Source organism: Epargyreus clarus, unplaced genomic scaffold, assembly GCF_041222505.1.
Source record: "Epargyreus clarus isolate Ecla_fem2 unplaced genomic scaffold, WU_Ecla_fem_2.2 ptg000018l, whole genome shotgun sequence".
Classification (NCBI taxonomy): Eukaryota; Metazoa; Arthropoda; class Insecta; order Lepidoptera; family Hesperiidae; genus Epargyreus; species Epargyreus clarus.
Genome location: NW_027332226.1, coordinates 10694463 through 10716558, shown reverse-complemented (window position 1 = coordinate 10716558; position 22096 = coordinate 10694463). Strand labels below are relative to the sequence as shown.

The following is a 22096-nucleotide window of genomic DNA, read 5'->3' as shown; positions in this document are numbered from 1 at the left end:
TAATTTTCAGGCATTAAATAGAAACATAGGTTACTTACTATACTCTTTGATAGATACTAACCTTTGAACGCACCTAGCACAGATAACTCATATGAAAATTATTAAATGACATGACACTGAGTGACATAATGACATTTAGATTTCGTTTTCGTGCGAGTGGCTTTGTCGGTCGGTGCATCGGTGAGAAACTTAATTGTCGTCCGGAGCAAGCAATTTTAGTGTTAGAGGGGTGGATGGCTCTGCACTGCGTAAAAAATAAGCTGTAACAGCAACCATGGCTATGTCGAAGGGCTTTAAAGTCCTAGAGAAGTCATTGCCCCCTAATCCCTATAGCATAATACTTCAACATAGAAATAAAGATACGGCTCTGCTATTCGAATCCCAAGCAGTGGTGTCGCTTTCGTCACAAGAAACCGACACTTTGCGGAAACAATATCACAAGATCGCAGACGCTTACGGCTGTCTAGGTGTGTTACAACTAAATTCTGGCGAAAGTTGTTTGCTGTACCTCGTTCTGATCACCGGTTGCTGCTCCGTGGGGAAAGTGGGCGACACCGAAGTATTCAAAATCACGCAGACGCAGTTTCTCCCACTATTCTATCAGTCGCAAGGCGAGGACAAAGTATCTGAGGTAAGGAAACTCCTAAATTCGGGCACATTTTATTTCTCATGGACCTCAGGTAAATCCAATGAAAACCTTTTTGATTTGACACTATGCGCCCAGAGGAAAAGTAAGGGTGCCAATCCAGACAACAGGTTTTTTTGGAATAGAACATTGTTTATTCATCTCATAAGGTTTGGTATTGACTGTGATGACTGGCTTACCAGAGCCATGTGTGGGTCTGTGGAAATTCGCACTATCTACGTCGGTCATCGACAAGCTCGCGCAGCACTAGTTTCTCGGCTCAGCTGTGAGCGTGCTGGCACTCGATTTAATGTAAGAGGCTGCAACGATGATGGCAATGTAGCTAACTTTGTTGAAACTGAACAAGCCATATACATAGATGACTCTGTAGCTTCTTATGTGCAAACAAGGGGTTCTGTCCCCCTGTTTTGGGAGCAGCCTGGCATCCAGGTGGGATCACATAAAGTTAAAATGTCCAGAGGATATGATGCATCTACAAGCGCTTGTGATAGACATTTCTCCCAGTTGAAGAGAAATTATGGGTCAATTATAGTTGTGAATCTCTTGGGGTCCAGTTTAATAGGAGGCAGTGAAGGAGAAGCAACACTAAGTAATGCCTTTCAGAGACACTTAAATGAATCCGCACATTGTGATGTCAACCAAATTATATTTGATTATCACCAAGAAGTAAGAGCTTCTTCCATAGAAACTGCATTATCTCGGTTCAAGAAGATTATTGAAAAGTGCTATGATGATATAAGTATTTTCAGTGCCAAAGGTGTGGATATCTACAATGTACAAAAAGGAGTTATTCGTACAAATTGTTTAGATTGCTTGGACCGAACAAACTCCATTCAAACATTCATAGGACTTGAAATGTTATCTATACAGCTGATGTTACTGCAATGTATTGACAAAAAACAAAATGTTAATAGATTTGAAGAGGTGTTCAAGCAAATGTGGATTAACAATGGCAATGAAATATCCAAAATCTATGCTGGTACTGGCGCCATACAGGGTGGCTCCAAGTTAATTGATGGAGCAAGATCAGCTGCTCGGACCATTCAGAACAACTTGCTTGATAATTCCAAGCAAGAAGCTATTGATATATTATTATTGGGTTCCACTTTGAATTCAGAACTGGCAGATCGTACCAGAATACTTTTGCCTTCCAATATATTGCACACCTCAACACCAGTGCTCAGAGAAATGTGCCGCAGGGCAAGTGAATTCACACAGCCTTCAAGTATACGTATTACGATTGGCACCTACAATGTAAATGGTGGTAAACATTTCAGAAGCCTTGTATTCAAAGATGTATCTCTGTCTGATTGGTTGTTAGACTGCCCTAACTCTGCATTAGTGAATACTGTTAATTTGAAAGATCATCCATCAGATATTTTTGCGATTGGATTTGAGGAAATTGTTGATCTGAATGCTAGTAATATAATGGCTGCAAGTTCTGACAATGCTAAAGCCTGGAGTGAAGAATTAGAGAAAGTTCTTGCTAGGGATGCTCCATACACCCTTTTATCGAGTCATCAATTAGTAGGAGTATGCCTATTCATATTTGTTAGAAAAGATTTAATACCACATATTAGAGATGTCGCTCTAGATTCTGTAAAAACAGGTCTTGGTGGCGCTACGGGTAATAAAGGCGCTGTGGCAATACGTATGGTGATATATGGAACATCACTATGTTTTGTGTGTGCTCATTTTGCCGCGGGCCAATCGCAAGTAACCGAACGCAACGCCGACTACACTGAGATAACACGGAAAGTTGCTTTCCCAATGGGACGCTCTCTTTATTCCCATGATTACGTATTTTGGTGTGGCGACTTTAATTATCGCATCGACTTGGACAAAGATGAGACACGTTTATTAGCGTCTCAGAATAATATACAGCGCCTTTTGGAGCAAGATCAGCTTCTGAGACAAAAGGCACAGGGCTTAGTATTTAAAAATTGTTTTGAAGGAGAGATAACATTCCTTCCAACCTACAAATACGACCTATTTAGTGATGATTACGACACCAGTGAGAAATGCAGAGCTCCCGCTTGGACCGACCGAATTTTATGGAGAAGTAGAAAACACACCATTGATCCAGAAACAACCTCTGAATTATCGGAAGGAAAACTTCTTCACTATGGTCGTGCTGAATTAAAACAGAGCGACCATCGACCTGTTATAGCAATTTTAGAAATCGAAGTACTCCAAGTGAGCTACACAAAATGCATGGAAGTATTTTATGAAGTCGTAAGCGATCTCGGCCCACCCGATGCTAGTATTATTGTACAACCATTGGACGATATCGATGGGGACGATGCAGTCTTCGATGATAATATTATGGCAGCCGTATTACAGGAATTGGCAACAATTGGCGAAGTTACATTAGTACGTTTTATTGACGAACACACATTGAGCATCAATTTTAGAGACGGACAACACGCTCTAGCAGCCGCTCAAAAAGGACACATGACAATTTGTTCGATTCCACTTGGCATAACTCTTAAATCGCCTAACTGGATAGATATTGTAAAATCTGAAGTGGGTCTATGTACAAATAATACTGTTCCACTGTTTGGTGAGATTCCCCTGGAACGCCCTCTTAGATCTGCACCACCAACACCGCGTAGACAACAACCTAGTAGACCTCCTGCTCCTTCTCCCACTCCGCTCGTGCCGTCCCGAGCTCCTGCGATAAGTCCGGCGAGGCCGCCGCCGCCCAGGCCGGCTCCACTTCCACCAGAGAGCACTGCGGCAATAGTATCCCAACCGTCTGTGACGTCACCACCGCCTGACAGCGTACCACCGCCTACGTGCGCTCCACCCCCGCCGCCGCCGAGCAGCACGCCTCCTCCCTCAGCGGGTCCGCCACCTCCTGTCCCAGCACGCCAGGGGGCACCACCCCCTCTGCCAGCTCGACCGAGGCCAGTAACTTAATTTCTAATCTCAGCCGATCTTGATAAATGTGTGCTTTTAAATATTTCAAGTAAGTGTAAATGTTAGTCATTTTGGTGCAAATTAAGTAAAAGTGCGACCACATAATTATAAAAGTGCGTTATATCAACGGCTTTGTAGATCGATTGCTGTTTATAGATATTAATTAATCCTATTTAATATTTGTTAATATATCGTATCAATCGTTTTCCTGTTATTAGCGATGTTAGTTAAAAGATTAAAATATATTACAGTCTAAGATACATTATGAACGTTTCGTTTAAATGATTCGAAAGATCTAAAACCTAGAGAATTTATAGAAAAGAATTTATTTTATAGTGATTATTATTAGATATCCAAACAGTGTTCACATTGGTTGCATCTGTGTGATGTAGGATGTGTGCTTTGTGAATCGCACTGCAGGTTATTTGTTTGACGACATGTCGTCATGGTTAATGTTTCTGATTATATTTATATCTGGTTATATTTGATCTGTCAATATGTATACCTATATCGTTACATATCTGTTATATTTTATATATACTTATTCGATATAGTTGAAAATTTTATGGGAAGTCATTGTGGACTCTTGATTAGTCAATTGGCTCAGACCAAAAAATAGATATTAAACACTTAAAAAATAAATGCTGGGTAAGTAAAAGTAAAATATGTAAAAAAAAATCTAACATGGCGTTTCATCTAGGTTTTTCTTGCCTGAATCCATATACAACTTAAAATATCTCCTCAAGTACGTTCTTTTGTCACGATGGTCACCATGCCGGTACCCTCCAGAGGATACCGGCCCAAGTTCAATTTGTGGTCAGGCGAAAATTTAAATTATGCTTATTGAATATTATAATGTGTAATGTTTATTATTTTGCAACAGTGGATCCAGTGTAGCCTCCGCTCTGTATTTATTTAATTACCAATCCCAACATGCGATGTAAATTGGAAATTAAAATGTAACATTATTTTACTTTCGTACTAGGTCTGTAAAATTTCATTACTTATCTTGAACTTAATCCGTTTTAACTACGTACTTGTTTATTATTTTCCTCCCTTAGCTTAGCTTGTTAGCTTAAGTGAGGAAAGTCATCGCAAAAAAAGATTTGAATACGCCACTGCATATTCGTTTATGGTTAATATAGTATATATTTAATTTGTGTAATTTCAAAATATACTTGCAATGATGTTATTCTATTCAGGGATATTATCTTATCGTAGTTGTGTTATCTGTACATCGAACACTATAACGTTTACGAATTAGCATTGTCCATTCCAGATTACGTTTTATTGAACTGAATTAATTTTATCACTGATATCTTTTGTACCTATTTCTATATTTATAATTTTCTATCTTTTTAAGGTTGAAACGGTATTATAATGTAATTGTTTAGGCTTGTTCCTATCACGCGGATTGCTGCACGGCGTGGCCCGTATGCAGTTCAGATGCATGCGTGCTACATGCATTTAATCTTTTCAGAACTGCACACGGTCACAAACCGACGTGAATGGAAAAAGGCTGATATATTCAAATTTGTGAGCCATTTGTCGCAAAGTAAGGTAAATACGATCAAAGGGATAATGAGATTATTAAAATTTATGTCAATAATTTTGGATAATTTTCTTAAATTTTTATTTTTTTAAAAGACTGTAGTTAAAATAAATTTGTATTTTAGGTTTACTATTGAAAATGAATTTTACTGGAGTTCCTTATTTATACTTTGATTTCTTACTGACTAATTTAATATCCTCATTTTGCTAGGTAGTTTATTTCATCTAACTGATGTATAATTCCTCATGTTTTACTCTAGAATTTCATTTTACGATTACGTTACGTTACTTACACTCTTATTTAAGCAGAACTTTCATATTATTTGGTAGATCTGTAAATGTAACTGAATTCGTACTATATTGTCAAAATAGTGAAAATTTTCATTCATTATTTACACTACCTATGTTAGGTAGTTAGGTACATAGGTAGGGTAAATAATGAATGAATATTTAGCTATAAGTAGTTATTGTAGTTCAGTGACTATTTATAATGTTAAAGACAATTCTAATATGCTATGTATTAATTAAGTGCTGTACCGAGCTATTGTCATCTATTATGCTTAAGGTGGCTATGTGCTATGTATGCTGTGTATGTGGATTTGTATATTATCAGTGATCATTACATTAGTCACAGACTGACACAATCATTTTAGTCCTCGTGAGTGGGAACACATCTCTGATCGGCTTTAGGTAGAACGCCTGTTATATGGAGTTGGTAACAAACGGGAGGCAGTTATATCAAGTGGACCGCATGTTCGTTTGCTCCTGAAATGTTATATAAAATATTTATTTATCTTCTTGGTTATATGTAGACATTCTTCTTAATATGGATAATCATAATTAAATGTTGTGGTTTATTTGTCGTGAGTGCCATGAACACACATAGACAAATACACAAACACCCAGACCCAGAAACAGAAATGTAAATTCATCATTTAGATATCTGTCTGGCCGGGGATCGAACACGGGACCCTTTGCGCGTCAGACTGGTATGGTGACCGCTCCGCCACGCGGGTCGTCAAATGTCCGATTTGAGACTTCAGTGCTTGTAGTAATTCTATTTGAGTCATTTGAGGATGTTTCAGAAGACAATTAACATGTAATTGACCAGGTTGTCAGGTCAAATAGTTTAACGCAATAGCCACCTTAATGGCCTGTACAATACATTATCATATTATGTATCACTGGTAATGATATCATTGTATTAATACGCGTAGATGTCTGTTTTTACAAATTAAAAATTAGGATAATTAAAGATTAACATTGCTAAATTTAAGTAGGTAATCGTTAATTGGCCTACTACCTATATAATATGCTGCAAACTGATATGTACGCGGTATGTAAAGGGTGAAATAGTATTTTGTTAGTATTGAGTACTAAGAAAACGCCTGTTACATAAGCGCGTGGTGGGTGGTGTTTAGTACGTAGTGTTTTTGCGATTTCATCAGTTTTAGTAATAATGTGCGTTACTAAGGCCTTATTTAATCGAAATTTGTATTTGATGGCTCCAGCAGGCTAGCTACTTTTTGCGTCGGCATTTCGCATCGATGCTATATCATGTTTTTGCAATTTGCTGGGTTCAGTCATGATAAGAAAAACGCGCGTTTTAGCGACTGTATCGCATTCTTTACGTTCAGTTGCATGAAGCGTGCCGGGTAGTATGTGATCGTCGTATCTAGCTTTTAAAATGCGGCTAAATAGTCGATCGTCGATAAAGGAGCATGTTTGCTGGAGCAGTGGATACTTATAAGAGTATTGTAATGTTATCAAATAAAGAAAAAAGAATTATAACAATGAGTTCAAAAATGAATTAAGTATTAAGAACAATATTTAGTTATTATGTTTAGATACTTATTCACATAAATCTAGTAATAGAATCTCACTGAATGTCAAAATAATTTCAAATTATTTAATGAGTGTAATCTAGAAAAATGGTTCTACGTTATTTTTATGGTTTGTTGATAGTGTATATGTTTAAAGTATTTGTTCCTTTGTAAATACCTAATTATATTTTCAAAATATGTAGGTCTCTACCTATTTTATTTCTCCAAATCCTAATATTTAAAATGTACCTGATAAGCATTTGTTTCTCCTTACCATTCTATTTATTTACATGACAGTAATGGTATCTGTTTAAATTTTCGTTTAACGATCAAATAAAGTTATATTTATAATTATATAAATGGTAGCCTAGTGCTTTATAAATGTTGTATGAAATATTTGCTAAATATGTTATAGTATCAGCCAATGTGTTATTTCATGGGCAATAGAAATGTTTTATTGGCATTGTTTTGTTTTATTTATCCTCCTACTTTATTAACTTGTCAATGTCGAATGGGATACTTGTGTGTTAAAAGACAGCATACAACATTACTAATCTATGCATGACATAAACTATTGAATTTTGAAACGTGGGTAGGTTTATATAAACTTGAATATATCTCAAAATCGCTTCTTATATAAGATCTTCAATTCAGTTTTTCTCTCGGCAGAACTTGTTTTATCTTCTTGTTCGTATTAATTAATACAGAGAAAATCAGTAATATTTAAGTACAAGATATTGTGTAATATGGCCTAATTACTTAAACATGTTTTAAATTGTACCCATAGATATATTATCCTACTGATATCTATGACTGTACCTATGCAGGAAACTTAATCGCGAGTCACAACTAATTTTATAATTTACTTATTACAGTGGGTACTAAGTTAAAGATGGAGTTGGAACATTTCATTAGATAAATAGACTTTTAAAATATAAATTAGATAAAATGGGCTAATAGTATTAAAAAAATATTTTCCCTTTATGGATCTATTCTTTAAAATAATCACAACAATATTTCCATTTGACATGAGAATTTATTAAATTAAGTAATACATATATTAAGTACTATGCACTATTAACTTAAGAAAACAAAGTATTAGATGGTTATATCTTTATTTTCAAGTAATGTTTATTCTATAATTCAGGCATCTAGAATGATTACACTTAACAAGTTTACTGCTTCTTAGGGACAGCATGAGTATACACAGTGTGTACAACACCCATCACACCCAGAATGCAAAGAGCCATTGTGAGACGGTATAGAACACCATCGAAGGGGCCTCCTTTCAGGAACACGGGGAGATTATTGTCTTTCTGTAAAAAAAACATTTACTTGAAACCATATTTATAATAACTGAATGGATAATACATATTTCATGGATTATGGCATAAGTAGTGAATTGATCAAACAATATAATATTTTTTTAAAAGATGAAAAATTTTAAATGAGCATGTAGAGCGAAGATGTTATGTGGTCACTGTTGCCAATGAACATCTGTAACCAACTATATGGAAAGGAAGTTTTACTTGAAGTCAATGTTGAACAGATGGGTTGCTACTTTTGTGGCATTTTATGCAATTCAGACTTGCATTTAATGATTTTTGTACAGGCCGGGAAAAAAAATATGCTTAAAAAGAAGTTTTGCTATGAAGACTCAATTCATTTCTATATTCAGAGCGGACTAGCAGTTTTATGCAGACTATACCTACTATTTTTTACTTATTAGTTATTGGAAATATCAAATTAATTTTTTTAAATTAAATGTAGTATAATGGTACATATTTTATGTATCATAATATCACACTGCTCTATACATTATATCTTAATGTGGTGGTAACCAAAAAACAACTAGCATCATATTAACACAATTTTAACAACCAAAAATTAATGAGAGTGAATAACAATGTACCTGGAAAAGTTCCTGGCGTTTGCGGATGGTCTCAGGAAGGGGCGCGTAGGGAATGTTGGTACCAGGCATCAGCTTCCCAGAACTGGCAGGGCGGGCGGTGGCCGCGGTCACCGTGGTCATGTGAGCTGTGTTGTACTGGATTACTGGTGGCTCCACTCGTTGCAAAGCAATTGGTGCCTAGAAACAAAGTCACGTTTTCATAAACCAAAGTTATAGGTACTGTGCAAAGTAATATTGTCATTGGTATACGTACAACTGGGAACAGCGGAGACTGCAAGTGCGAGGCACTTACGAGCCTGCCGGTAATCTTGCTCATTTGGTGGTACATTTTTGGTCAATTGAACTAACTTTGAAAATACTGAGTGCCTGAAAATCCGACCTGTTACGAAACAAGTACTTATCGAATCGATAGTAAAAATTATTGCCATAAAAAATAAATCAAATGTCAAAACGCAGCAGGTGAAACAACAACATTTTTAACGAAACATTAACTGTTGTATATGGTTTTATTATTTGTATCACTTTATAAGTTCTATTTTTAAATATTATTCTATATGATTTATCGCTTTTAGTTAGGTTTGTTAAGATTATTACCAGCAAATGCAGAGATTCTGTTTACTTTTGATTCTGTGTTGGCGGGAGTATTTGAATTTAATATCGAAATAAATTTCTTAACTTCGTAATTATTATTTATGGATCAATTTTGATTACTTATTATATGTAAAATATTTTACAGAACATATAGATTTTATTACAATATAGTTCGTTTATGTAATTGATGTAAAAAAATACCTGAGACATTATAATACTTTATTCTTTGCTATTGACGATATTCTTGGTGGCGGCACAGTTCCATAAGCATCTAAGTGTAGTTTAAAAAATAAAACAAATTTGTAAAATAATCCTTCGTAAAATAGCCCTTGGGTGACAAATTGGCAATGCATCACTGATCACCTGATTGTAGGTAGAATTAATTTGAAATGGAGTGCAGCTGATGTGCTAGGTTACATTTCAATACTCAATTATCATTACGTGAGCTGTATGCTAGGTTGCTGCTTGGCATAAAAAATATTTAGTAAAATATAGACATTATTAGCACGGACTTATTGGTATAAACAGATACATAAACTTTCTACTGATTATTTTCTTTAATTTGAGCCATTGTTTATTTATAAAATAACTTATCGATGCATTTTGGCAGAGGACCTATCCGACATACTAGAAATTAAAAATAAAATTCTTAATTCGTTCCTAATTCAAAAAAAATCTAGGTTACAATTACAACTGACATCGAAATTTACATTCGACATTTCATTATAAATTATAGATAAATTATTTATTTTCAGCAATACAATGCAAATATTTGTAAAAACCCTTACAGGGAAGACCATTACGCTGGAGGTGGAAGCTTCTGATACTATCGAAAATGTAAAGGCTAAAATCCAGGATAAGGAGGGGATTCCACCTGACCAGCAACGACTTATTTTTGCTGGTAAACAGCTAGAGGATGGTCGCACTCTCTCCGATTATAACATCCAGAAGGAGTCGACTCTGCATTTAGTACTGCGACTTCGTGGTGGTATGATATATAATCAAGTTATATTGTAGATATATGATTTGTACTGGTGCATATTTAACGTAATCATTGAGTACCTATACTTATTGCTATGTTGTCTTGTCTTGATCAAATGTCGAAATAATACAGACCATCGTCACCATCGTGTTATTGGTTAATCACCAGACGTTCGAATTCCTTATTCGTATTCTAATTAAAAGTGGAGCGGAATCCAACACCAAGTCGGTAGTTGTTACAGTAGCCCAGTGCATGCATATCACAGTTTAGGTTTCATATATTTCAGAATACTATATTGATATTAAACGTTATTTACAGGCACAATGATTCCTCAATAAATGGATTCATTGAAGAAACTGCTTACAACCACTCTTCTATGAATTATAGGACAAAAAAATAAACCATTAATTTCTCAATATTTTATCATTTAATGGTAATAAATTTCCGTTAGAACGAAATATTGTTTTTGTGTTTTACCCATCATTATTATTAAGGGCCTATTTACTACACCATATGTACAATAAGGGATATATATGTAAAATAGTGAAAAAATGGCGTTTAGAATGCATCACGCAGTTACAGTAGTGCTGTGGATACAGTGCTGATATGATTACGTCGTTTAAGCTCATGGTTCTCAGGAAAATCCTTTTTTTGCGACAATTTCTCAAATAGTTACTAAAATCCCGTTTACTTCTTTGGTCTATTGCCACATACTAATTTCTGTAGTAATAGTGACGCTAAATTATAACGTATTTTATCATTTTTATTTATATGGAAGCTTGTTTATTCAGGGCATCTTAATTATGATAACAGAGACATAACCAATGGAGGGTTGGTTGGTGTAACATGATTAAAAAAAAACTTCGATATAGTTTGTATAAGTACATAATGTTTTATTATAAAACCCTGCATGACTCATATAGTACCTATGTTATTATAATTTCATGTTAACACGGATAAATTGAAATTGGAATGGAAGCACACATTAATCACTTTATTATTTAACATTTCTTCAACATTGAGCAATAGAAAAAGTAGGGATTAAGTAGAAAATACTAAGATATACAATTTAAAGCTACAAATGGACGGATTTTTTTTATCTTAAAGTAACTTATTTAAACCATGCCAAAGTGTACCACTTTTATTTTTGGTGGCTTCTGTGGTACATTGTCTGAAACAAAAAGATTTTCATCATATTTATTAAGTCCAACATATTTTATATTAAGTTAATAATAAGCTGAAGTTGGTAGAACCCTTTGTGGTTCGACTCCGGCGGCACCACTTCCACATCTACTTCTTCCTCATAAGAGCAGCGTTAAGCGCAGCTGTGTTCTGGTTTGAAGGGTGAAGTGAGGGAGATATATTTTTCCGAAGCGTTTCCAGCGTAGTCATAATTTTAACAAAAAGTAAGTGCATAGTCAATCGCCTTATAATATAGTGCGTTCACCAATAAATCATAAATTCATATTAAGTGATGCATAAAACATTGATGCAACCAAATCCCTTTTGCATGCTTCACACACACTCTTTATTGCAATATACAAAATAATAATAATATCATGTGGAAATGTTGCATCCTTAGATTATGACATGCGAGCTATCATTATTATACTACGGAAATACGTGCATTTCCCATGTGACAAAAATAAATAATATTAGTGCATTCTTAAAATAAAGATAATTATTGAGAAAAATCTTATACTTATTATCACATGCATAAACATACATATAGTTAACATGATAATTGGCCTTATGGTTGCATGGTTCTCCCAAGTTAGTTTGTCTGTCTGTGTGTATGAGATAAGATCCGCAGCGAAGAAATTCGGATGAGTACCAAAGTCACCGACATAGCTCTAAAGGCTAGCAAGTTGAAGTGGCAATGGGCTGGCCACATCTGTCGAAGAGCTGATAATCGCTGGAGTAGACGATTCTTGGAGTGGAGACCGCGTCTAGGCAAACGTAGTGTGGGACGCCCTCCTGCAAGGTGGCGCGATGATCTGCGCCGGGCGGCGGGAACTGGTTGGATGACGAGAGCCGAAGACCGGGCTCAGTGGCGTGCCTTGGGAGAGGCCTATGTCCAGCAGTGGACTGGTGTGGGCTAATGTGTTAAGAAGGTACGTGTACAAATACAGGGTGAATTTTTCAACTGGCTAGGATGGCCAAATTCGAAAGTACAAGTTATGGGGCCATTTTTATCAAACACTAAAGCGGTATTTTGAATGTATAAATTGTTTCTAGGCTGGCTATGAATTCAACATGTACTATTTGAAAATTTAAAAAAAAATATATAAATGACACATTAAAATAAATGATAGGTTCATTTTTAATTACATACATTTTTCTGACATTCTTAGTACATAAATGTGGGAAAACATGTACTAACTAATATGCTGATAATAATATCTGTTAATCGTAAAGACTTTTTTTTATTAGAATTAAAAGTTTCACCCTGTATACACATCGCTGCTTTGTATGAATAACCGCATAACTCAAAATTCATTTTTCTATTAAAGGTATAGTTTAATCCAAAATAGTATCCCATTTTAATGTGTCTAACTATACTTATAACAGTATTTTACATGATTTTAACTTCATTTATTACAGAAAGAAAAACATAGTTTAATTTTAAAGTGGGTACTGGAAAATTGTCCTTTTTGAGTTGTTGGTTATTCATGCAAAGCAAACTTCTAGTCCGCTCTAAATATAGAAGTGAGTCGCGTCAGAACAGCAAATTGTAGATATTAGCGGCACGAAGGCAGCGAGACACGCTCCGGCACCCTGTGCTGCCTGCTCTCGCCCACGCGTACATAGTTGCGTTAGTGTGTCCTTATTGTGCCACAAAGTATATGATTGTGGTCGTGTTCGACCTGATTGGCTTTCTGGCTGAACATGCGCATCAACTTCAGAGCGGACTAGAAGTTTGGTGCGGACTATAACATGCATAGTGCATGCGTGAAGTGCAGGTGTTAACACACATCGTCGTGCGGCATGCGGGTCACACGTCCACGTAGTCGAGCGTGGTACCGGCGAGGGGGAGGCTGGCGGGGAAGCCGGGGAACTTGCGGCGCGGCTCCGGCGGCGGGCTCGGGGCTTCGGGGGACGCTGGCTCCTGGAAGAGATGAATGTTCATTGTGGTCTTTGTAGGCAAATTGTTTTATTCCTAATATACTAACGAGCGAATAGTCCTACTTTAGGAACTATAGTTACTGGTATGATGAACCTCTTACAGTATCTGTCAAATGCCAAATATATTAAAATGGGTAATGCCAAATATATACGAATTGTGTAAATATGAAGAGGGCTCAAATAATATACATGATTCATGTGTTGACAACGAAAGTGTGTGACACTTTTTAATGTGTTTTGGAAAATAGATCTCAATGTATTGTAAGATGAAGTTTCACAGGCCACACGTATTTTTATAGCAGTTGTTGTTTTTTATATTTATCGCTACTTCGTTCAGTTAAAATTTGAATACATACGAATATTTTGTTAATTACGCTAAAAAACTTACGTGTGTACACTCATGCATTTGTATTGTATTTATTTTATTATGTAAGTATTATGGTATGAGTTACTTACTGACATTACTGCAATTGTAACAGTATCGGAAAATTTCACTTTATTCTTCTCCGGAGGCCTGCTCCCTGTCCAGAAGTTGTTTTCATGTCGGTACCTCCCATTGAAGTTACTTGTACTTAAATATAAATTATTGTTACTGTGAAAGCGGTATGAGGCGTCCGGCGTCTCTTCTCTCAACTCAGTCTGATATAAATGCTTAAAATGCGAAACGACTAGTCTTTCGTCCTGTTGTCTGGGTACTACATCTAGTTCGCTATGAGGTTTAGTAAATGCATCACTTTGTTTCGTTGGTTTCTTCATGTTTAATAAAACATTGTCCATGCTACTCCAGCGCATGTTTTGAGCGGTTGGTAGCGGTTTGAAGTGTTCGTAATCCTTGGCGCTTATAAAGTTGTCGTCTTTGATGTTCGTGCCCCATATAGTGTTGTCTCTATCGACGTACTGGTGCAGATTCGGTCTGATACTGTTGGTGGAGTATTGCTCGTTCTGTATGATGGGTACTGGGAGTACAGTGGGGTGGGACGGCATGGGCACTCGCGGGAGAGGTGGCGGGTTCGTCTTCGTCGGTTTTGAGGCACTGGCTTCGTCATCTGAACCGGAATATGAGTGCGAACTGCATTGCGAACAGGAATCCGAACATTCTGAATCTGAAAGTAATGTTATTCAATAGTTAATTTTAAATTGATTTTGAATAAAATACAAGTACCTATACGATTACATATAATTACGTCACATTTTTTGCGATTAATCTAAGTTGTTTGGCTTTTTCGCTAACATAGAAGGATATTACAGCAAATGCTTCAGTTCTCTTATTATTACGTCCTTGACGACTGAATTCACTCCAGCATCTGTTATGAGTAAATCCTACACTAAGTCCATAGTGAGAATATGTAGAACTCATGTCGCACGCTCTGGTACGTATTAGAGCGTGCGACACGAGTGTTACGTGTGTGGTGTTGCCCAAGCTGTACTTGTGCCTTCGCTACACGTCCGCGCCTGTCGTACACTCGGTCGGTGGTGTCGTACACACCTAGACACAGCGTCTTCTGCACACACCCTCATCTATCCAACGCTAGGTATAATCCCCGCCAAACATTTTATCCGGTGCTGAGAAGTTGTTGCGCGCAGGTGTAGTCAGAGAGTCAATGCGGTCGAACACAACTACAAGCATATACTCCATGGTCAAAGCAAGGGCGCACTAACGCAGCTATGTACCGGTTGGCGAGAGCGGGCAGCGCACGGGTGCCAGGGAATAGAAAATCATATTTAACGTTGAAACGAAGTTGTAAACAACAAACAATAAGAATTTACTATTTAATCAGTTATCTATTTTCATTAAAAAATAAATCCTAAAAACGGCGGTAACTTATTTGCCAAACTATTACTTTCTCATACTAAGCCGTATGTCATAGTCATAACATCGAATAATTAGTTGATTATCCAACAAATTCTTCAATGGTATGACTTATGTCTGTTTCTAAAGAATTATACATAAATCATTTGTTATGTATAATCCTTAAGGATTAGTATGCCAATGTATGGAAAAATACGTATTTTCTTCAAAATTTTCCTTTTCCTTTGATCTGTCACATAACATTACTTCCCAGAATTTGATCCTTATAAGCGACACTATCAGATAGTGGAATAATATAGAGGTGTCATTTTTTTTCAAAATGAACTCGTTCGATTCCCGGCTAAGGAAAAAAATATTTAAAAAATCTAATGATGCAGTTTTAGTTTTTATCAAAATCGGCCTCGTAACTCCTTTCAGCATTTTTCGCTAATCCTTATAGTTTCGGATTTGGCCCTGAAGGCCCGTTTTAAAAATTCACCCTGTATATTAATAGCGGAATAGAGAACTTATTATTAAAATAATAATAATATGATGGTAGTCAGGTTATTTATTCACTTTATATTATTTTTATTTATTATTTTTTTCTTTTGTTTTCTTCTATTTTTTGTTTTGGTATAGTATTTATATTTATAACATAAGGGGGTACAAAACATATGTATACAAACTGAGCATATACTTTGCCAACAAACTGTATGTACAGTTTGGCAAGCTATAATTAAATGTATTCTAGGTGTATCAATTTTGAGGTGTATCAAGTTTGACGTGGATTTTACATAGCGGTAGTACGTACCGGAGCGTGCGGGCCTTGCGTCGCGTGCGTGGTGTCGCGCGGCGGCGGCGGCCTCGGCGGCCAGCCGCGGCAGCGCGCGCCGCGTGGCCGCCCAGCGCGCGTCCGCGAACAGGTCCCACGCGCACACGTCCACGCCCAGGCACAGCGCCTTCTCCACACGACCACGTCTGTAATACACGACTTATGTAATAATTAATCACGTAGGTATTTAGACAGAAAATCGAATAATCCTCAAACACCATCTCATGGTTTTACATCGCTATATGATGATGATAACTTTTTTTTTTTTTATAATATAGGAGTAGTAGACGAGTATGCAATCCAGTTGATGGTAAGTGGCTACTGCCGCCCATGGAGATCTGTAATCAACCCCAGATAGGATTAGATTTTCCTACCTGAGGTCGGCCACAGATGCGCCGCTACCCCTGAGGACTAAGCTAGAACGCCTCGGAAAAGTCTGTCTCCCTTACCACACCCTTCAAACCGGAACACAGCAGCGCCTAACACTGCTGTTATTAGATAAAAAATAGGTGTGGCGGTGATGCCGCCGGAGTCGAACCACAAAGGGTTCTACCACCTTCAAAACTAGGTAGAATGTACTATGTTAGACTCCATTTATATCTGCAGCTATTGAACATGTCAGACAAAAGTCACGGGAGGTAGGAGAAGATCCAGCGGCCCATATCTGCGCAGCTAACTTACAGTACATTATACGTCAATACACATGGTGTAGGAGAATGTTCTTTTATCTACAATGACACGCGTAATAATTACTTAACATAAAGAAAAAATTGTACCTTAACAAATGATGAAAGAACTTCCTCGCTAAATCATATAATGGTGGTCCATATTTCAATGCTGTAGTGGACAATGGTACTGATGGTGCTAGGAAGGCACCTAACGCCGCCTGGGCATGCTGTTCTCCACTTTCAAAGCTATTGCTTCTCCGGAGTGCCCCACGGAGAATCTCATCAACGGCCCGGAGACACTCCGGACCCTCTCGCTCCCAATCCATGGCGCGCAATAGTGATACTGCGTTTGTAGTGCGCCCAGAGCGTATCCAAGCCTGTAAACATAAAACATTATATAACTAAGTCGTATGAATCAATATCAAGGTTTTATCCCAATCTTAAGGAATCGAAAAGGTTCCGTTTAATGTAACATTGGATTGGAAATGATAGTAATGAATTAATGATTAATATAAAATTGTAATTATGAATGGCACTGTCGAAACTCGAAGGTATTATGCGTGTATTTTTTCTGCGCGATATGTAAAGTGCCCTTAAGCAGACTCTAAATATGTATAATTAAACCGGATGGAATTTTAATACTGAAAACAAATATGTTGAATGTTAATAATAAATAATATTTGTATGTTAAAATAAAAGAAAAAATGTGATATTTACCGATAAGAGCCGTGGATGTGTAATTCGAAGGAGAGTTAAGGGTCCCCCAGTAAAGGTCGCCAGAATTAATGGTCCACCTGTGACATTCCGCGTAGCCAGTATCTGTATTCTTCTTGCTTCCCTGAAATGGTACATGATAATAAATAGTTTTTAATTACTTTACTCATACTTTTGCAAATCTATTGAAACTAAATAATAACTGTTTTTAGTTTCATAATATTTTGTCAACATTGGTTAAATGGTACTGTAAGAACAACAATACTGATATCTGTTAACAGAAGATTACACTTAGGATGAATTTTACACACATTCTCTTACATTCATAAAATGTGATTCTTATAATATGTGAGTTGGCATGCGTGTATACAGGGTTACTGAAAATGCAAATTTACTCTGAAGTGGAAATAAAAAGGGTTTTTTTATTGAACTCTAGCAAATTTACCTCCATAACGTAAAATTTAAGGGTACTACTACAGCGTATTGTCATTTTAAGGAAGTGTTGCGATGTTAGGTATAAGATTATGCACAAAAATAGGATCAAAATAGGAGCATTTTATTTTTTGCCTGAAATCGGTACTCAGAAATAAAAACACAAAAACTTGAATATCTCAAAAACAAATCACTATCGGCTAAGGCACTTGATGACAAAACCTATTGCAAATGAGCTCTACTTTTACCCCTCCAAGGGAATGTATCGAATTTTCAGTAACCCTGTACATGTATATTTGTGTACTTGAGTGCGTGTGTGTGTCTGTGTGTAATAATTGATTACTGTAAGCTAAGCACTAATAATATAGAGTAAAAATAAATAGTATTAGGTTACCGTAAGTAAGAAGTAAGGTCGAGGCACTTAGTATGATGGTGTAGTAAAGATAGAGCGCGGTCAAAGCACTGTAGCCTGCCCGCCTCCTCCGCAGCCACTATCAGCTCACCCGTCCATCGCACGTCAGTTGGTATCTGGTAATTAAATTTTTTAGAAGTGTTGTTATACAAGAATTTATTTTTAATTAATATGTACATGTCGATTGTATATAATATTTTTTCAAATTCTTATTCAAATGAAGTGCCCAATTGTTCAATTGGTAAATATTTACTAACTAGAAACTAAAATCCATTGAGCTACTTAGTATGTGTAAATACTTTTTAACTTTTTATAATCTGATTACTACATCTCTCTGTAGTTGTGCACTCTTGACAGAGTGGTCGTTGCATGATGATGACAACTGGTCAGTTATCACAGCTGTCTTGAACAGTCGCTCTTGCGATCCTAACTACTTACTAAATAGAATGCTGAAGAAAGTTGAAGGGCACAATTCCTAAATTTTAACGACAAAATCCTGAGATCTGGAAATGTTTAATTCCAGTAACAATTTTAAAAAATATATTGAGATGTCAGGTATGAATGTGACATGAATGAATGGGATGGATCCATTCAGTCAGCGAAACTTAAAGATTCAATCACACGATTCACTACAAATACAATTACAAATTTCTTTAACCAAACCGATACTAACAAACCCAGCCCTCGTAGTATTAGTCAAGCCTGCAATATGATGTATGACGTGTATGGAGCCATCAATACAGGCGGTGAGTAGCCGTGTGTCACACGCCGAGCGGCGGGCGAGGCGAGCGGGCGCGGGGAGCGACACTCGCGTGACATTCTCTCGTAGTGAGGACATCTTGGTCACCGCTACACGACTCTCGTTGCTCGGCACGTCGTAACGAAGCCAGTCTAGGTTTACTACATTCTATAAAAAAAGAAAATATACATTGTAGTGTGTAAGTGTAAGGTAAAGGTTACAGACCTGTATTTGTTTTGGTAATGGTTATAGAACTATGCTGATGATAATGCTGATTCGTGAATGCTACTTGCTGATTTGTTCTGGTTTAAATTTTGGGTAGGGTAGTGATATTCTATTGATGCATTTCAATTTAGTTTTCAGGAACAGCAGCATTGTTGAGGTCCGATTGAGATAACAATGGATTTCAGTGAATATCAACGATAACAATGGTAGATTGGATGTACCTATGCCTTTGATCATTTGGCAATTTTTATAAAAATGGTAGCAAGGATTGTGTTCTAAATTCAATATGCTGAGTAAAACATTCTAATGTATTTGTTGGCAATGAAAGTCTATTGCTTACCTTCTGGCATGAAGTCTGCTGCACAATGTGAACAATATTATCCAATTTATGTGATATCTCAACTGACAACACCTCATTTTCCAACTGATGATATGCAATCAATGTCACTTGTTGACTGTAAAAAATGCATGAATATTTAAATTACCTGATTCAATATGAACTATAAAATTTCAAGAACACCTATTTCAGTCTCTACTATTAAAAAAAATATATATATTGATGTATACTACAAAATTGACTAAAATGCAATGTAATTAGTATAGTAATTTCAATAGCTGAATGAAAATTAGTAATTCAATAATTCAACTCATTCAAAGAAAATTCTAAACTTTTTACTTCCAAATATAGCCTGTGGTATTCCCAGAGCGCTATGACATGGGGCTCTTCAAAAAAGGTGTAAAAAGAGCTCTCCTTCAAAGCTGGCGATGCACTGGCGACTCCTCTGGTGTTGCAAATGTTCATAGGCGACGTTAACTATTTTCCATCAGGTACCACATGTGCTCTATCGTTAGGCGTAAATATAAAAAAAAAAAAAATAGAAAATTTGTTTTATTGTGACGATTATCAATGAAGGAAGATTTACCCATTAATTTGATATAAGTGCATATTGGCATGATCCTGGGGTATGGGGCTCCATGGGGCTGGTTCTGCTGCAGTGGCACTCCACACAAGAACTCTTACCCCAGAAGAATTTTCACACCAAGTCACTCTCCTTTCAGTTCTGCGGCCTCCACCACCTAATTCTAAGGACTGGAAATGATTTTCACATGAATAATATGAGTGAGTATTTAATAAGTATACACACAAGAGTATCTTAGTATATTATTTTAAGAAAAGTGGCCGCAACCCTCTTGTTCCACTTTTATTTATAATATGGATGTAGAAAAAATATTTAGTGCTCCTGATTGTAAGCACCCACTGCAGCGCTAGATAGGATTTGAGTCCTATGTGAGATCATCAGATGTGTTGTTTACACCTGACGATTAAGTTCAAATCCATTATATAAATACGACTCTTTATCACACACAAACCTGAACACAGTAGCTCTTGACACTGCTTTTGATACAGAAGTTAGTGTGGTGGTTGTGCCATTTAAGACAAACTATAAAGGATAATGAAAAATAAAAATTAAAATATTTCTACTTACTTGTAAATGAGGATCCTTTTCAGATATCCGTGATGGAAAACTACCACCAGCTTTTCCAAATGATATCATGGTAGCTATCCGGTCAGTGTGCATGAACAACAAATGAGTTTTGCATAAAACAACTGAAATATTTTGACATTAATTAAACCATATTAATCATTATTCTAAAATCCATATAGAATTAATAGAAAATGGTATTACGCATAATTAATAAAAGTTGTCAGTTTAAATTTAAAGAGACATTTTCATAAACTTATTAGAAAAAAAAAATACCGTAGTGTGTATGATTTTTTTTTTATTATTTCAATAATTGGTATGAGAAAAAAATATTTTAAAAGCATTATTTACCAATGTACTTTTGAGGCATGACAGCCATGATAATGTAAACTAACTTTTAAGTCATGCGACAGGCAAGCCTTTTAAGTCAGTAACTTTAATACCCTTCTACCGACACTCAAGATCTGTTTCACACTAAAATATTTTTCATTTTACAAAATTACAACATGCTCACCACTAGAAACATTTTGTCCGGTCAGTTTTCCAACGCAGTATCGGTCGAAAAGAATTTGCGTTATGTCTAAGGTTGACGGCTTAACAGTGAGGTACGCAATCGCTCCTGATGAGAATACGAGTGTGGCTGTCGTGTCATTCGTCCACTCACAAGCCACTACACTTTTCTCCCGAATTTTGGCTTCTAACTGTTTGAGCTGCCGGGGTCGAGGAACCCGCCAATGACCTCCTCTGCGCTCACAAAAGTCCCGTTTCCCCGAATCATATACCGTCTCTTCCTGCCTCTTCTTCGTGTCATATCTAAAAAACAAACACTTTATACAAACTAAAACTGGAACATCGAAAGTAAGTGTTCAAACATTAAACTAACTTGAAACTTTTGAAATCTCCGCTTTTTAAGTGAATCAAATCGTCACATGTAAGAAACTTCACGTCGTAATTGAACATCTTAAGGAAATAGTGGACTATTCATTGTTTTTAAATACTTTATCGCAGTTTTAAACTCATTTATAAATTGAATACAGTCAGCATCTACAACAATGTTTTATTACAACTTGCTGAGCTGACAAATCTGACTGCTGACAGTTGTCAATGTCAATGCTTTTTTTTTTTAAATGGTGTTTTACGGCCTTGGCTTTTTGCCTTTCAGCCTAATGTCAATGTAACTCATGTTCCACAGATCTATGATAATCATAGTGTTCAATGCCTACTAATCTAGTTGCAACCATAGAAATC

The 22096-nt window shown here is 36.4% G+C and overlaps 3 protein-coding genes across 3 annotated transcripts; 1 reads left to right on the top strand and 2 right to left on the bottom strand.

The window, feature by feature from the left end:
• Positions 1 to 134: 134 nt before the first annotated feature.
• On the top strand, positions 135 to 3844 carry Synj (synaptojanin). The gene has a single exon (XM_073082449.1). The coding sequence runs from the start codon at positions 275 to 277 to the stop codon at positions 3566 to 3568; it is 3294 nt and encodes a 1097-aa protein (XP_072938550.1). The 5' UTR covers positions 135 to 274; the 3' UTR covers positions 3569 to 3844.
• A 4196-nt stretch (positions 3845 to 8040) lies between these two features.
• LOC140749448 (uncharacterized) lies at positions 8041 to 9278 on the bottom strand. Its single transcript, XM_073082486.1, has 3 exons — positions 9108 to 9278; positions 8855 to 9031; positions 8041 to 8258 (listed from the first exon to the last, which is right to left on the bottom strand). The coding sequence occupies exons 1-3, from the start codon at positions 9180 to 9182 to the stop codon at positions 8118 to 8120; spliced, it is 393 nt and encodes a 130-aa protein (XP_072938587.1). The 5' UTR covers positions 9183 to 9278; the 3' UTR covers positions 8041 to 8117.
• A 2018-nt stretch (positions 9279 to 11296) lies between these two features.
• Positions 11297 to 21934, bottom strand: frtz (WD repeat-containing and planar cell polarity effector protein fritz). Its single transcript, XM_073082487.1, has 13 exons — positions 21732 to 21934; positions 21363 to 21661; positions 20852 to 20973; positions 20288 to 20454; positions 19705 to 19819; positions 19074 to 19307; positions 18383 to 18516; positions 17560 to 17680; positions 16951 to 17219; positions 16154 to 16320; positions 14010 to 14656; positions 13452 to 13536; positions 11297 to 11598 (listed from the first exon to the last, which is right to left on the bottom strand). Exons 1-13 carry the CDS (start codon positions 21806 to 21808, stop codon positions 11543 to 11545), a joined length of 2493 nt encoding a protein of 830 aa, XP_072938588.1. The 5' UTR covers positions 21809 to 21934; the 3' UTR covers positions 11297 to 11542.
• Positions 21935 to 22096: the final 162 nt, after the last annotated feature.

Coding starts and splice junctions, on each gene's coding strand:
- LOC140749448 (XM_073082486.1), bottom strand. CDS start 9,182: ATGTACCACCAAATGAGCAAGATTACCGGCAGGCTCGTAAGTGCCTCG. Junction 9,032..9,107: donor AGTCTCCGCTGTTCCCAGTT/GTACGTATACCA, acceptor CTTTGTTTCTAG/GCACCAATTGCTTTGCAACG. Junction 8,259..8,854: donor AACGCCAGGAACTTTTCCAG/GTACATTGTTAT, acceptor TTTTTTTTACAG/AAAGACAATAATCTCCCCGT.
- Synj (XM_073082449.1), top strand. CDS start 275: ATGGCTATGTCGAAGGGCTTTAAAGTCCTAGAGAAGTCATTGCCCCCT.
- frtz (XM_073082487.1), bottom strand. CDS start 21,808: ATGTTCAATTACGACGTGAAGTTTCTTACATGTGACGATTTGATTCAC. Junction 20,455..20,851: donor AAAAGGATCCTCATTTACAA/GTAAGTAGAAAT, acceptor AATCATTTCCAG/TCCTTAGAATTAGGTGGTGG. Junction 17,220..17,559: donor CACATCCACGGCTCTTATCG/GTAAATATCACA, acceptor TTATGTTTACAG/GCTTGGATACGCTCTGGGCG.